Source organism: Belonocnema kinseyi, chromosome 1, assembly GCF_010883055.1.
Source record: "Belonocnema kinseyi isolate 2016_QV_RU_SX_M_011 chromosome 1, B_treatae_v1, whole genome shotgun sequence".
Lineage (NCBI taxonomy): Eukaryota > Metazoa > Arthropoda > Insecta > Hymenoptera > Cynipidae > Belonocnema > Belonocnema kinseyi.
Window position 1 is genome coordinate 71,330,459 of NC_046657.1, and position 16,717 is coordinate 71,347,175.

At 30.1% G+C, this 16,717-nt stretch overlaps 2 protein-coding genes across 6 annotated transcripts in view; one reads left to right on the plus strand and one right to left on the minus strand.

Moving 5' to 3' along the window:
• LOC117176475 (serine/threonine-protein kinase S6KL) overlaps nucleotides 1-16,717 on the plus strand; it is a 150,417-nt gene that overhangs the window by 47,939 nt on the left and 85,761 nt on the right. The window lies entirely within an intron of this gene.
• Nucleotides 2,196-8,591, minus strand: LOC117176467 (probable serine/threonine-protein kinase kinX). The gene is made up of 3 exons (XM_033366719.1): nucleotides 8,385-8,591; nucleotides 3,159-4,075; nucleotides 2,196-3,077 (listed from the first exon to the last, which is right to left on the minus strand). The coding sequence occupies exons 2-3, from the start codon at nucleotides 4,065-4,067 to the stop codon at nucleotides 2,829-2,831; spliced, it is 1,158 nt and encodes a 385-aa protein (XP_033222610.1). The 5' UTR covers nucleotides 4,068-4,075; nucleotides 8,385-8,591; the 3' UTR covers nucleotides 2,196-2,828.

The following is a 16,717-nucleotide window of genomic DNA, read 5'->3' on the forward strand; positions in this document are numbered from 1 at the left end:
GAGATCTTAAGCAATAAAAATATATGTGTCTCAATTTTTTCTAGTGTCGAATAGTCTTAGTTATTGGCCGTTGAAAAGCAGTGTTCCGGTAGTGGCGTTTTGGCCGTTTAAGGGTTAACAAAGGTTTTTATTTTAAAAATGTAGTATTGTTTATATCTATCTTCTGATAGATAATTGCTATAAAGCTGGGTTTCATTGTTTTTAACTGTATTCTTCTGCATTAATGCTAGATTTTGAAAACAACCGCAACTTTCTGGCATTAATCTAGATAAAGATAGTTATAAATAGCAAGTTGTTTAAACAATTGTTTATGATCAATTTACTTAATTAAGTCAATCCAAGTGAAAAATAGTTTAAAATTTCAAAAAAAATCATAACTTTCTACTATTAGGCAATGAAAAATAGAGAATATTAAGAAAAATAATTATAAATTGTTTAAACTAGTATGTTTGGTAACTTTAATTAATTATTACTTTACTATAATTGAAAAATGGAAAAAAATAAAATAAAAATTTCAGAAAAAGCGCTACTATTTAGTAATGATGTAGAAGAGGATAGCTATAAGCACTAATAATTTGTTTAAACAATGATTTTTGCTAAACTTAATTAATTATTAAGGTAAGCAAAGAGAGTATTATTAAAAATGATAATCAATTATTAAAGTAATTATTTTCTTTAACTTGAATTATTTACTACTTTTGATTGTTTTTTTTATTATTTTTATTTATTCCCTTTAAATTGTTTAAACAACTATTTTTGAAATAAATGTCAACTCCAAGTGAAAAGTGGATAAAAAGTTGAACATTTCAGGAAAAATGGCAATTTCTAGCATTATTCAAAAACAATATTATTAGCAATAATAATAAATGTTTGAAACAATCATTTTTGTTAAAATTAATTAAGTATCACTTCACTTTAGTTGAAAATAGGACTTTTGAAAAAACTGCGACTTTCTAACTCTTTTCTAAGAGAAAATTGCTAAAAACAATAATAAATTGTTTTAAAAGTGTATGTAAATATCTAATTATCAGTATAAAGTCTTTATGTATCAGAAAGAATTTTCATTTTAAAAACCACAAGAAAAGAATAATTAGCGCCAAAAACTCGCAAAATTCATTTTTTCACTTATGGGTTTTTTTGTGATCCTATAAAACATACTATGCGGGGGTCATATTTAAAAAGTAATATTTTATGCATATTCTATGTCTAATATTGAAGAGAAATTTTGAGTTTGAACTTGATCCAGCTAATATTGACGGTTCTGAATAAAATGTACAAAAAGGTCTTTTTTGGGAAAGACGGATTTATGGATCTATTTTTTTCTAAATTTGGCCATATTTGCGGTTGATATGCATGAAAATTCGAAGAAGAAAAAAAATTTTCCCCTCCCTAGTATACACCCTACTTGTAACAAGTACCCAACTCTGTATGAAAGGATCCAAGTTAGTTATTGCAAAATGTAAAACACACTTGCATTGCATACGACCGCCTTGACATTTTGTTGTATCCACTGACCTTATGCTCTTCTCTCCCACTTAAGTTTTTAATTCGTCCTTTGATGAATTGATGCGCGCCTATAATGGAGAAATGTTAAGTTCATCATCCTTCTCGCCTCGACGCTCAACCAGCACATCTTAAGCAAGACATTATTCATTATTTTAATTCCATCTTCAACAGCTTTACCTTCAGTTTCCTTCGAGGAAAATATTAAATGTCTTTCAAAAGTCAAACTAATAGTTTTTTGTCATTGAAAATCGAATGACTACTTATGTCACGGGAAAATCCGCATCAATTATCAAATCAGCATCAATTATCAAATCAGCCTTATTATAATTAAGAACCTCTTGGCCAGAGCAGTTTATTACATCGCGGAAGACTCTCATTATCTCTTGTAGGTAGAACTGGAATGCTAATCAATCGTACGTGACTCACTTTATTATCAATTCTTATGTTACGCGTGCTCTTGTCTCTCAACATGTAGATCACTCACGTTTTTTTATCATCAAGAATGATCAATTTTCCTTTCCTGGACTCACGAAGCGCCCGCTTGGGCCACGCCTCTTGCGCACGCGCATCTAATCCGCGCTTAGTGAGACTTCAAAATCGAATTTGAAAGGGTTGAAAGGAAAGACAGCAGGATAATAGCAATAATAATTATTATTGTAACGATGATGATAGTGTAATAGTACAAATAATAGATTAATAGCGGTACACGAATTTTGTGTTGTCAATAATAGCGGTACTGGAATAATATAATAGCTGTAATAATAGTAATCATCAACTATGAACTAAAGTATCTACTCGCTAGAAATTTTGGAAGAACCGCTTTCTCGGGCAGATTTTTAGGAAGAGGAAAAAAATTGGAATGAAAACCGGGTAGCACGAGCTTCGTCCCAGCGAACGGAGCGTTGGCCCCGAGTCCGAAAATTTCTTCATTGAAGAAAGATCCCTCTATCCTACCCGAGGCCATCCCGGTCAGGAAGAAACGTTACTTACGGAATTGATCGCGATCGATATATTTCGATATATCGATAGTCACACTCTCGCCCTCTATTGGGAACCGAATCATACGCTCCGCCGCCTAGTGGCTCAGTCTGAAACTGCCGTAAATGTTCATTCAACCCCTGAGTGAATTTACTGCAAAGGTTCCTGGAGTTCAGTTCCCAATATCTTTCCGGGACACGCACATTCTCTCTCTCTCTCTCTCTCTCTCGCTTGCATTCAACACTCATCTATCACTCTCACACTTACTCTCTTACTTAGATACATCGGAATGAAATACGATTTTCTGTAAACAAGTTAGCCGCTTAAGAGGAGCTTTTTGTGGACTAATCACTGCTGCTGCTGCTGGAACTGCTGCTGCTCAGGCTTGCTTCCGAACTTTCGGGTGTTGCTGCCTCTTTCACTTCTTCGGGTTTGGGGAGAGCCTCGGCCTTCATTTCCTTCTCTTCTGCTGGCTTTGCAATTTCCATGAGCTTTTCCTCGGCTTTGACTTCTGGAGCTGGGAGTGCCTTCGCATTCTCCTGGGATTCAATGTGTGCTGGGGCAACAACTGCTTCCTCAAGCTTGATCTCCTTCTGTAAATGAAAAATTGGTTAGAAAAGAAAACAAAAAGACTACACACTTAATACCATTCAAAATCCGAAATTGAGTCTTACCTTCTCTACGGCAGCTTCAATTGGGGCAGACTTGAGAGCGGGTTCGGCATTGACTGTTTCCTGGACCTTGGTTTCCTCAATCCCAATAGGTGACTCAATCTTGACAGGTTCGGCTGATTCGACAGAAGTGGCTTCTTCAGATCTGGCTCCCTGTTTGGTTTCGGTAACAGTTTCACGTTTGGATTCCTCCTTTTCTGGAAGCTGCTCTTCCTCCTTCTTGGGTTCTTCAGCCGTGACTTCCTTCTCCTCAGCCAATGGTGTTGCAGACTTTTCTAGTGGTTTTTCCTCAGCAATTGGCTCTCCAACGTGTCTCGCCAAACTGGCTTCTTTGGGTTCCTCTTTCTTCTCATCGGAGGAAGCATCTGCTGGGACTGCAGCAGCATCAGCAATTGCCAAAGCAGGCAAAACCGCAGCAGCTGGCTCTTGAGCTGGTTCAGATCTGGCGACAAATTTGCTCTCGGTGATTTCAGTGGCTACGGGTTTTGGCTCCTCAATCTCGGGTTTCTTCTCTTCGAGTATCAAAGGTTTCTCCTCTTTCATGGGCTCTTCTGCTAGCTTCTTCTCCTCTTTGCTCTCTGAACTTTCTGCACTTTCGAGACTCTCGTCACTTTCCTTGCTCTCAGCTGATTTATCAGCATCGGCAGATCGCAGACTATGTGTGTGAGTTTCTGCGGCAAGCTTCTCAGTCAGAGGAACAACCTTTGCGGGTTCGTCGCTCAAAGCGAGAGGTTCGGCGGCCTTTACGGCTGCAGACTTGGCAGGTTCAACTGGCGCGGATTCAGCACTTTTGGCAGCCTTCGCGGGTTCAGCCATGAGTCCCTCCTTTGCTGGCTCCTCTGCCACCGGCATCGTGACGACAGTCTTCACCGCCAGTAAGCATATCGAGAGGACTAGAATATTCTTCATCATGATGCTACCTTAAAAGAAAGAACTCTTTAAATCTAAATTAGGGAATTAGGGATCAATGCTTCCAAAGTTGGGGGACGGTGCTACTGCGCTAGACAATCAAATGAGGCACACGAGATGCAACATTAGGAACACTTTCATGGATGTTTGGATAATTTAAATCAGAAATTGGTCGGAGGTCATTGATGCGAATGGAATCCAGTCTCTAATCTTTCATTTAAAGGTTCAAGCGATTGAATGATGCGACAAATAGTGCTCTATGAATGGAACTGTAGTAATGAACGGCCGAGTCAACGAGCTAAAAGAGGGAACGAGCGGATCAAAGAAACAAGTTGTTATGGATTGGTGACGAGGGGGACTGAATTTAGTGACATTGAACCGAATGGATCTTCAAATAATGTTGTAACTGTTTTTCTTTCTTATTTTAAAAATGAATGCCTCTGGTTATTTTAAGAGATCCAGTTTTTTCTTCGGTTTACGTGGGTTGTGTTTGGCAATGCTATTATGCACCTGCATGCATAAACGCAATCGCAATTATCTTACTTTGATTCTCAATATACGAGCGATACAAACGTGCTTGACTTTTTTTATCAAGAACTCGCAGTATCATAAATAATCGACACATACTCGATTATTGCGAAATCTCTTGCATACATTTGCAATCACCAAAACACTGATTCATTAGTAAAGGATCTAAACTGTTAATTATAAATGGTTCATTGTTAAAATTTTTCTTACAATTAGAAGGGAATTATTTTTCCGAGAAGATTGTTCAGATTATCATTTCTAAAAGCGAGTCACGTTGAATCGATAAGTCCTTAGCAACAGGCATCGACTAAACTGTTTGTAATTACAGTTGAGTTTCGGAGAGAAGTCTCAAAGTTTACAAACCCAAGGAATTCATCTCTTTTCTCTTGACCTCGAGAGCCCTCGTTAAATATATTTTACGCGAGTTTTCGAAACTCGTTACAAAACTCAAGATGCAACCTTTTTTCCTTTAAGGTTCTTTTGAAACTGATTATATACCATGCTTTGTCTAAAAGGCTTCAAGAATGGAAGTTTCCAATAATAAGGGATTCGCTCACAAATATAAACTGCTTTTAAAAATATTTTGTTATTTAACCTTCGGTGTTGCCAGGTTTATCTTGATATTTCCTTCGCAAGGGAGAAAACTAATTTATCAGAGAGTTTTCGTACCAGAGATAAGAGATGATTTGTTGGCATGATTTTCTGAAATAAATTTCTGCGTATAAAAGATGAATAAAAGATCTGAATTTTGTATTCCGAATTTGATCTCATCTAAGATCTCATAAAAGTTGGTTACTGCGAAGTTTGCTTTTTGCTCTAGTTTTTTTTTTAATACAAGAAACGTTTTTTTAATGATAATTGCGTATTAAGTGGATAATGGAAAAAAATGATTTGTGTGGCCTTGAGGTAGAGTGGCGGAAGCTAATTGCCGATAAGCGACGGACTAATTAAGAACTCAAATATGCAAATAGAGCAATTTTGCGAATCGTTCTTTTCTGAGAATGTAGAACAGTATTCACTCAATTCAAATCCTTTTTATTTTATTTTTAAAATCTTGAAAGTTAAATAGTGAACTGCAATCATTTGTTGACAAAACGTGAGACGATGCATAAAACAAAATGTGTTTAAAGAAAATGGCATGACTGAGAAAAATGTTTGGCTGGGATAAGATTCTTTTGCTGTAGAAGCAACTTTTGTTTTTACAACAATATTTGCTTTCTTTCATAAAACAAAATTCTGTTTCTGCTACAGCCCTCGAATCGTTGTTTTTTTTTTTTACTGAATAAAATATTTTTCTCAGTGCACTGAAATCTGAACTGCAAACACTCTTGACCACTACTTTTGAAAGTAAATTTTCACTAAACACGAATAAGATTGAGAGAAAAAACACCACATTATCACGACAGAAACACTGATTGTTGATGGCAATGTATGAAGATTGTTCGTTTATTGAGAGTACCTGATGAAATGAACATTGCAAATAAATTGTCACTTTTACAAATTGGAAAGGCAAATTCTAGACTTGGAACTCGTTGCACTTTGTCTCCACTCTTGAATTAATACATTTAATGCAATAATTATTTGTTAATACATTGTGAACTGCAGAATTGAGATCAAACTTCTTTTGAATAACAAAGATTTCCAAGTTTTTTAAAATTGTTTTCATTAATTGACTGTTTTCAATTTTTTGTTAGTTTCACGATTTTTGTTGAAATTGTTAAAGTTGAAAAAAGTTAAATGAAATAAGTTGTCCACTTCTTCTTTATTTTAATAACTTGTCCACAAACTGAAAAATTTAATTAAAAACTTAGAACTTTTTACGCTTTGTCTACACTTATTAAATAATACATTTAATGCAATTTAGAAATGTTGGTTGAAATTGTCGTAGAAGTTGGCAAATTTTAATTTTAAGAAATTGTCAAACTTTCATTTTCTTATGTAACGATTGTTCATCACTAATAATTTTTGCAGCCTAAGGTGAAATTGTTGTTGAAAAGGTTTAATAACTTCTAATGAAAGGAATTTTTAAATTTAAATTGTTTTCAATTTATTCAGTACTGTAAAATATTTTAAACTTTTGAATTAATACATTTCATGCAATAATTGTTTTCGTTCAAATGTTACTGTTGGCAAACTGAAGAAATGAGATCAAACTTGTTATCAATAACAAAGATTTCCAAGTTTTCTTATTGTTTTCATGCGTTGACAATTTTTGTTTCTGCTTTGCATTAACAATTTTTTAAATTGTTGTTGAAAAAACATTCAGTTCTTTATTACTTCAACAATTTTTCATTACTTTAGCAATTTCATCATTAAATTAACAATTTTTGCAATCTAACTTGAAATTGTTTTACAAAACTTCTTTAAAACTTGAAATGAACGAAATTGTCAATTTTTATTATTTTATCAATTCCTTCATTACTTAAAAAAATTTTGGTTCAAAATTTTCAAGTTAATGAAATTGAAATGAAAGAATCTGTTAATTTTTTATTACTTCACAAGTTTATTATTTTTATAATTTCTTCAGAACTGAAACGAATTCTTTATTAAGTTGAAATTTTTTTATGTAAATATAGAAAAATTGATAAGAAATAAATTGTCAATTTTTATTATTTTACCAATTTCTTGAAAAGGATTTTCAATGCGAGTTGAAGTTGTTCAAAATTTTGAAAAAAGTTGATATTAAATTAATTAACCAATTTCTTCATTAAGTTAACTATTTTTTCAATCTTTGTTCAAACATTTTTTTTAAACTTTAAATTAAAGAAATTAAAATAAAATTCAGTTTTTGCAATTCAAGTAAAAATGTTCTTCCAAAAATTTGAAATGAAATAAAATTTTCAATATTTTGCCAATTTCTTCATTAAATTAACCATTTTTGCAATTTAAGTTGTAATTGTTGTTAAAAGATTTGAAAACGTCGAAATGAAAGAAATTGTAATTCTTCATTACTTTGAAAAATTACAATCTAAGTTGAAATTGTTCTTCCAAAATTTTAAAGGGAAGCAATTAAAATGAAAGCGTCTTAATTTTTCAACACTTGGCCAATTTCTCATTAATTTATTTATTTCTTCATTAAATTCACAATTTTTGCAATCTAAGTTGAAATTGTTCAAGAATTTAAAAAAATGGTAAATTTGTGTTATTTTACAAACTTCATTATTTTACCAATTTCCTCATAAAATCAGAAATTTTTGCAATTTAAGGTGAAATTGTACTATTTGAAATGAATTATTTTACCAATTACTTCATTAATTAAAAAAAAACAATGTAATCTAAGTTGAAATTGTTGAAAATAACAGAAATGAAGAAACTGTGATTACTCCATTACTTTAACAATTTTACCAATGTAATTATTTGAAATTATTGACAAAGCAGAAAAAGCTGAAATGAAAAGAATTGTAATTCCTTCATTACTTGCACGTTTTCAATCAAAGTTGACAGTTTTATTTCTTTATTACTTTACCAATTATTGCCATTCAAGTTGAAATTGTTGTTGATAAAGTAGAAAAAATTGAAATGAAAGAAATTAATTTTTGCAGTCAAAGTTGAAATTCTTGTCACAAAATGAAAAAAAAAAAAACAAAAAACAAAAAAGAAAAAAAAAGAAATTGAAATTTCTTCCTTCCTTTACCAATTTTTACAAAATTGAAAATTGAATTTCTTCACTCTTTTTCCCATATTAGCAAGTTGAAAACTTGTACCCGAATGAGGGAATTGAAGAATGAAGAGTGTAAAATGAGTTGTTGCAATTTGAGGACGAAAATTTGGATTTTGTTGAATTGTACTCACTGTTGTTGGTTTTTCTAGCGAAGTTAAGATTCACTGGAAGATTTCGTTGCACCGAAACTTGTGTTTTTTGGTCAGTACGTCTTCTGTATTAACTCGTTAGCAAAAGTGCGTGAAGAAACAGAGTTCGCGCGCGTGCGTTCACAAAGCTCGTTTGGAATTTTAGCGAGGGAGAGTACAAGTAGGCGATCGGGATGAAGGTTGGGTCGTGTGTGTCGAGTCAGAATCGACGGGGCCCGGCTTATATACCCATTTACCCACCCGACGAGGTAGGGTCGTGTTAGGGGCCCCCGGCCCTCCTGCTATACCGGCTGAGTAAACCGGAGAGGCCCCTCTTTTACAATTTACAATTTACGCGATCCAAGTCTTCTTCTTCTTGATCATCATCTTATTCTTATGCTTTATTTATTATTCTTTATTTCTGTTTCTTTCTTCATCTGCTTTCTTCTGAACTCGTCTTATTTCTTATTTTCTATTCTTCTACTTTCTTCTTCTTTGTTGTTCTCTATTGTCCATTCTTCTTCTTTCTTGTTCTTTGTTCGTCTTCCTTCTTCTTTATTCTTTCGTGTTCTCTCTTATTCTTTATTATTCTTTCTTGTTCTTTCCTGTTATTTCTTTTTCTTGCGATTTTGTCTTTCTTCTTCTTCTTTATTGTTCTTTCTTCATCTTTTTTAAATCTCTTTTTATTTATTTTTTTCTCCCTTGTCCTGTCTTTCATTCTGCTATCTTGTTCTCTCTCCTTCTTTCTTTTTATTTCCCTTTACTTCTGGTGTTCTTATTTTGTTCTTGTTCTTTATTGTTCTTTTTTCTCCTTCTTGTCCTTTCTTGTTCTTTCTTCTTCGTCTTTGTTGTTCTCTCTTGGTCTTTCTTTGTCTTCTATCTTCTTTTTCTTGTTCTTTCTTCCCTCACAGCAATAGGTTATACCGGGATATCCCATTCGATCCCATTTATCTCGCAGGTTGTCCCAAGGATATCCTAGGGATAACCCGTCGGATATCCCGCAAGGCGGAAATTTGGATATCCCGAGGACGTTTACGGGATATTCAAACGTTCCAAGTAGGATATATATTAATTTTCTATATCCTACTTGGGATATTTGCATATCCCATAAACGTCCCAGCGATTATCCCTTGGATATCCAAATTTCCGCCTTGCGGGATATCCTTGGGACAATCTGGGAGATAAATGGGATCAAATGGGATATCCCGGTATATCCTATTGCTGTGAGGGTTTTTCGTCTTTCTTGTTCTCTCTTGTTCTTCTTCTGCTTTCTTCCTTCTTTTTTTCTTTTCTTATCTTCTATCTTGTTCTTTTTTCTACCTACTTCTTTTCTTTTCTCTCTTATTTTTCTTTTTTATCTATTTTTCTTTCTTGTGCTCTCATTTTCTTACTGTTCTTACATGTTATTTATTGTTCATTTTTCTTATTATTTCTTCTTACTTCTTCCTCTTTTGTATTATTCTTTCAAACTCTTTCTTCTTCTCTCTTCGTTTTTGTTTTTCTCTCTGGTTCTTTCTTACTTTTTCTTCTTCCCTCTTATGCTTTTGTTGTTCCCTCTTCTTGTTCTTTATTGTTCATTTTTCTTCTCTCTTGTTCGCTCTTCTTCTTCCTTTTTTGTTCGCATTTTCTTTTTTGTTCTTTCTTGTTATGTATTGTTCATTTTTCTTTTAAGTTCTTTCTTTCTCTTTCTGGTTCCTTCATTTAATTTCTTCTTCTTTCTTGGTTTCTCTTCTTCCTTCTTCTTCTGTATTATTCTTTTATGCTCTTTCTTCTTTTCTCTTCGTTGTTGTTTTCTTTCTTCTTCTTTCTTCTTTTGATTTATTTTCCTTTAATGTTCTCTCATTTTATTTTTTGTTCTTTCTTGTTCTCTCTTCTTGTTATTTATTTGTCTTTCTTGTTGTTTCTTACTATTTCTTGTTTTTTCTTGTTCTCTATGCTTCTTTCTTCTTCTTTTTGTTTCTTGTCCATTGTTCTTGAATACTCTTTAAGCTTCTTTCTTTTTCTTTGCATTTTTATTTTTGGAAAGGTGTATCACCAGGCACACTAATTGCATTGAAATCTTAGTTTACTTAAAAATTATAAGAACTGACTTCTGCTTCTTCATCTAATTTTTCTCCTCCTGCTTTTTATTTCTTCTTTCTTCTTCTCTTTATATTAATAATATTAATACTATTCAAGTTGGAGCTTCATCATTTTAGTTTATCATTTATTTCTTTAGTTGAAGTCTTAATTATTTTCTTGCAAATTGAACTTTTTCAGTTGAAAAATTTAACTACTTGCGTAAAAGTTGAAATGCTTTTTTGCAAATTGATTTTTTTTGTTAAAGGTTTATCTCTTTGATTTAAAATAAAATATTTCTTTTTCAATTTGTCTGTTTGGTTTTAAAATTCATCTGTTTTAGTAAATCTTTAAAAATAACAATGTAATCATGTGGTTGAAAATTAATCTTCTTTGATTGAGTTTTTAATTGTTTTATTAAAAATTCGTCTTTTTTGGTTTAAATTAACTTCTTTCTTCAATAATTTTTTAAAAATATCTATTAGTACATATATTAGTACACTAGCCTAGCAAGGGAGTTAGTTATTCATCTCCGGAGAGTCGTGGGACCGGTACCTCTAGAGAAAAAGGTTTTCTTAAAGTACTGAAAGCTGTTGCTCTTGGTGGTTCGGAACCCACCTTAAATTGTAGGTCCCCCTCTCACCACCGATTAAGTGTGTGGGTGTTGTGTAAAGGAATAGGGAAGAAGGTGCAAGAAAAATGTAAACCCTTAGGGGACACATTAGAAGCATCCATTCCATTCCATTATTTATTTAAAATTTATCTTTTTGGGTTCAAAATTCAACAACTTGGTTAAAGATTGAAGCACTTTTTTAAAATTAAATTTTTGTTGAGGATTTATCATTTATGTTGAAAATTCGTTTTGGGTTGTTGTTTAAAATAATTATTTTATGAATTGAAAACTGAACTATTCCAGTTGAAAATTTATTTCTTTGGTTGAGAATTCAACTATTTTGTTAAAAAAGCATTGTTTTTTTGGTTAAAAATTTAATTACTTCGCGGAAACTTCAAGTCTTTGACTGAAAAAACTATTTTGTTGATTTTGATTAAATATCAATGATTTTGTTAAATATGCAACTGTTTTTGGTTCAAGTGTAATTTTTGTTATTTGAAAATTTGACTGTTTGGTTGAAAGATCATCTAAGTAAATAAAAAATTCTTCTTCCGCTTTTTTCTTTCATGTTCTCTCTTGTTCTTTCTCTTTTTCTTTCTTGTTCTTTCTTTTCTCTTCTCCTTTCTGTTTCTTTCTTCTTTTTCTTCTTCTTTGTTCTTCTCTTTTTTTTCTTTTTTTTCTTATTTATTTTTGCATCTTTGTTTTTGCAAGGGTGCATCTACAAGGCAGACTAATTGCATAGCAATCTTAGGAACTTAGGGAAAATACAAAGGAACTGAAAATTTTAAGTGTGGATTCATAGAAAAGTGATTAACATATAATAGAGTCCCAAATATGCAAATATAAAATGGGGTTTTATTTACGGCTTAATTTGTCATAAAACTGATTTGCGACTCAGGTATTTTCTTATTGCTCGAAATGAGCCCATTTAGGTTCAATTTAGTTAAACAAATTATTATATGGTTGAAAATTCATCTAAGTAAATTTAAAAAAAAACGTGAGCCGCCGTGGAACGCCCCGCAGAAGTGATAACTTTATAAGATGTTGATTGAAGTCGTTTTACTTTGAACTCATTCGACATCAAAAATTGTTGAAATATACCTAATAATTACATAAGGCTTCACTAATAACACACAAAATCGCTATACCTATGGCGAGAGAAAGAGAGGGGGGGGGGGGGGGGGGGGGGGTGAGAGAGAGAGCTTGATTGTTCTTTCTTGTTCTTTTCTTTCTTTCTGATTCTTTCTTGTTCCTTTTTGCTCTTTCTTGTTCTTTCTTGTTCCGCCTGGTCCTTCTTCTTTTTGTTTTTTTCTTCTTCTTCATCTCTTTATTTCAACCCCAAAAAAAGACTAGAAGGAAATTTTCAACTAAAAGGATCAGTTTTCGAACAAAAATAGAATAGCTATATTTTCGGTAAAAAAATTAGTTTAAAAATGAAAGGATTAATTTTCTGGAAAAAGCATTTTTTAACAAAATACATGAAATTTTAACCTGGATTTTTTAAGGTGTTTTCAAAGTAATAGTTTGATTCTCGACCAAAAAGGCGAATTAGTCACTAAGAGGATTAATATTCTACCTGAAAAGATAAAGTGTGGACAAAATAAAAAAGTTTTCAACCAAATAGTTAAATTTCCATTATTAAAAATTCATTGAAAACTTTTAGAAATTATTTAATTTGCTATAAGGAAAGAAATTAATTTTACACTAAAGTAATAAATCGTCAACAAAAACGGTAAATTTTGCAGTGAAGAAATTAATCTTTAACTAAAGTAATGAATTTTCAACAACAAAAAAATCAATTTTTAACCCAATAGTTGGATTTTTAGCACTCAAAAAAAGCAATAAGATAGATGAATTTTCTACAAAGTAATTAAATTTCAAGTAAAGAAATTATTTTTATCAAAATAACAGATCTTAAAAAAATTAAAGCCAGTAGTTGAATTCTCGAACCAAAGATAAATTTGCTACCAAAAAGAACAATTTTTTAAGAAAAGAGATAAACTTTCAACAAAATTGTTACAATTTTTCAGCAAAGAAATTAATTTTGAACTAAAATAATAAATATTAAACGAAATACATGAATTTGTTATCGAATGGTTAATATGTTTACCCAAAAAATTAATTTTCTACAAAAAAAAGACAAATTTTAAACAGAATAGATGAATTTAAAAAAAAATTAATTTTGAAGTAAGGAAATAAATGTTTAACTAAAATAATGAGTTTTAACCATCAAAACATTCAATTTTGGAAACAAGAAGTTTAATATTTATTACCAAAAAAAGAATTTTACAAAAAAAAAGAATTTTCAGTTATTAAAGAGATGCTAAGAAATACATTTTTTGCTCAAATAATCAATCTTAAACAAAAAAATTAGATTCTTAAACCAATATCGTTGAATTTTTTGACAAAAAAGACAAATTTTCAATAAAATAAATGAATTTTCAACCAAATAGTTAAATTTTTATGGAAATAAATTAATTTTTAATTAAAATAGTAAATCTTCAATTAAAAAAATTAATTTTTAACTCAATCGTTGAATTTTTACACTCACAAAAAGACAAATTTTTAACAAAATACATACATTTTCAACCCAATAACTGAAGTTTCTACTGAAGAAGATTGCTAAAAAGCAAACATGGAATATTAAAATTTTCAGTTAAAAAATTGAATTAAACAAAAAAAATTTCAAGAAAATAGTTAAATTTTGACAAAAAAAAAGTTTCAACCAAAATGATGAATCATCAACTAAATAATGATTTTTGAACAAAGTAGGATTAGTTTTCGCAATCTTTAAAGTTGAAAATTAATCTTTTGAAATAAAACCTATTTCATTGGAAAAAAATCCCAGAAATCTGATCGTATTTTGTATTAAACATTATTTGTCTCCTCAGCGCGATTGATGATGCTAGTGGATTAAAAAAATAAAAAAACGAATAAATAAAAAATAAAAAATAAAAATGGAATGATAAACAATTTCAGGTTTCAAGTGAGATGAAATGCTTTCGAGAGGGCTCTCAGATTTTTTTCAGATTTCTTCTCTCTTTGTGGTACGGCTCATTGCCCTGTGTCCCAATTGATTTGAAAGGGTTTGGGACTTGAGTCCTAAGCCTTAGGATCGGAGCCCCCCTTTAAATTTCGTGGCTCGAAAGCCACCTTGAGTACTCGTCGAGCAGGTCCTGAAGACGTAGTTAAAAATAAAGAAAAAATGGAACACAGACAGAATTTCAAGATAATATTAAACTAGTTTTTCGATTTAAGGTGGATAATAATTTTTAATATGAAATAGGCATTTTTTAACAAGAGTTTGATTTTTTAACCGGAAAAGTAGATGAGTTTTCAATCGAGAAGAATAATTTTATACAAAAACAGTGGAATTTTCAACTAAATAGTTTGTTTTTTTAATTTTTAAACTAAAAGAGATCCATTTTTGACAAAAATGGAATAGTTGAATTTTTTATTACAAAAAATAAGTTTTTAACAACAACAAAAATTAAATTTGAACAAAATAAATAATTTTTTAAACAAAAAGTTGAATTTTTAATCAAGCAGATGAATTTTCATTTAAAAATGATTAATTTACAATAAAAAACAAATCTTCTACAGAACGGTGCAATTTAATATGAAAGAGTTGAATTTCCCAGAAAAGTGTTAAAATTCAAAGTAAAAAAAGATTAATTTTTTACCAAAAAAGACGAATTTTGAACAAATTACATAAATTTTAAATCAAATAGTTAAATTTTGAAACGTAAAAAAATTAATTTTTAACCAAAAAAAGGAATAGTTAAATTTTTGCACCAAGAAGTTTAATATTTATTACCAAAAAAAGAATTTTCAACAAATTACATAAATTGTAAACTAAATAGTTGGACTTTTAAGCTATAAAATATTAAGTTTTAATAAAAAGGGAAATAGTTACATTTGCATTAATTTTTTTTTAATTCTACAAAACAGTACAAGTTTTGAAATTCCAAACCAAAAATATAAATTTTCATCCACTTAGTTAAATTCACAGTTTAAAAAATTTATTTTCATGAACAAAAATACAACAAAATGTTTTAACTTCAACCAAATAGTTGAATTTTCAACTAAAATAAAATTCATATTCAACAAAAGCAGTTGCATTTTTAACCGAAAAAGAAAGATATTCTGAAGAGTGATGAATTTTTAAATAAAAAATATGGATTTTCAACAAGAGTTAAATTTTCATTAAACAAAATTAATGTTCAATAAAAAAATGAGTTTTTTACAAAAAAGTTTAACTTTCAACCCAAGAATATGATTTTTTGACAAAAAATGTCATTTTCGACGAAAAGATGAATTTTCAACCAATTAGTTAAATTATCAGTTCTGAAAATTAATTTTTGAAAAACATTTTTTCTTTTAAATGATTCAATTTTCACATTAAGCAATTTATTTTTCAACCAAATAGTTGCATTTTAACAAAAACAAAAACAAGATTTTCTACAAAAAAAAATTAATTTTTTCATTTTTAATGTTGTTACGAAAAAAATAAAAACTACGTATCCTGTAAACAGTGATCCATAAAAAATTAAGTTTTCAGTTTTTTATTTTTTTTCGAAAATGCTATAACTTTGTTAATTTTCGTTTAATTGAAAAAATTTTCGAAAAAATAGTTGAATTTAACCGAAAATGCAAAATTGTATTCCCAGTAGTTGCATTTTAACAAACAAACAAAACAAAAAACATTCTACTCAAAAAGTAAAAGAATTTTCAACAACAAAACATAAATCTTTAACCAAATAGTCGAGTTTCTAATTAAATAACTTCATTTTCGACCAAACAGTTATATTTTTTACCAAAAAGATGAAATTTTTAAAAAGAGAAATGAATTTTTAAATTACAAAACGCGTTTTCAACAGGAGTTTAACTTTAATTATAAAAAACTGATCTTCTTTTTTTCAATCTAAAGAAAAGTCGACGTTTCTATCAAATAGTTAAATTTTCACACAATTTTTAAATTTCAACAATTTCGAAAAATTCTCACTTGAATTTCAAAAGATTTTTCTTTAATGTTTAAAAGATTTTAAACGGCTGTAAAAGATTTGACAGCGGCTTCAGAATGATTAAAAATATTCTAAAATGTTTTAAAATATTTAAAAAATTTTTAATAATTCGCAAAGATTTCATAAATATTTCAAAAATTTAAAAATGTTTTAAAGATTTCAAACGGTTGTAAAGGATTTTACAAAGATTTCAGAAAGATGACAAATATTCCAAAAAGATTAAAAAAAGATTTCGAGCTTTTCAAAGATTTCACAAAGGCGTTGTACATCTCATTTTAAAGATTCCAATTTTTTAACTATTTCAAAAGGTTTAAAAAGATTTTTGAAGATTTCAAAACATTTTAAATTATTTAAAAAATTTAAAACGATTTTAAAAAGTTTGAAAATATTTTTGAACCTTAAAAAATAGTTTAAAGATTTCCAACGGTTACAAAAAAGACTTCAAAACGATTTCAGAATGATAAAACAATGTTTCAGAAGTTCTATAAAGGTCTCAATCATTTCAAAGATTTCAGTTTAAGGATTTGAAGAATTCACAAAGCTTATCAAGAAAAAGATAAGAGTAAAATTAACGCAATTGACATGAGATTCATGCGCATAATAAGCGGGAAATCCCTAATGGACAAAGTAAGTAACGAGAT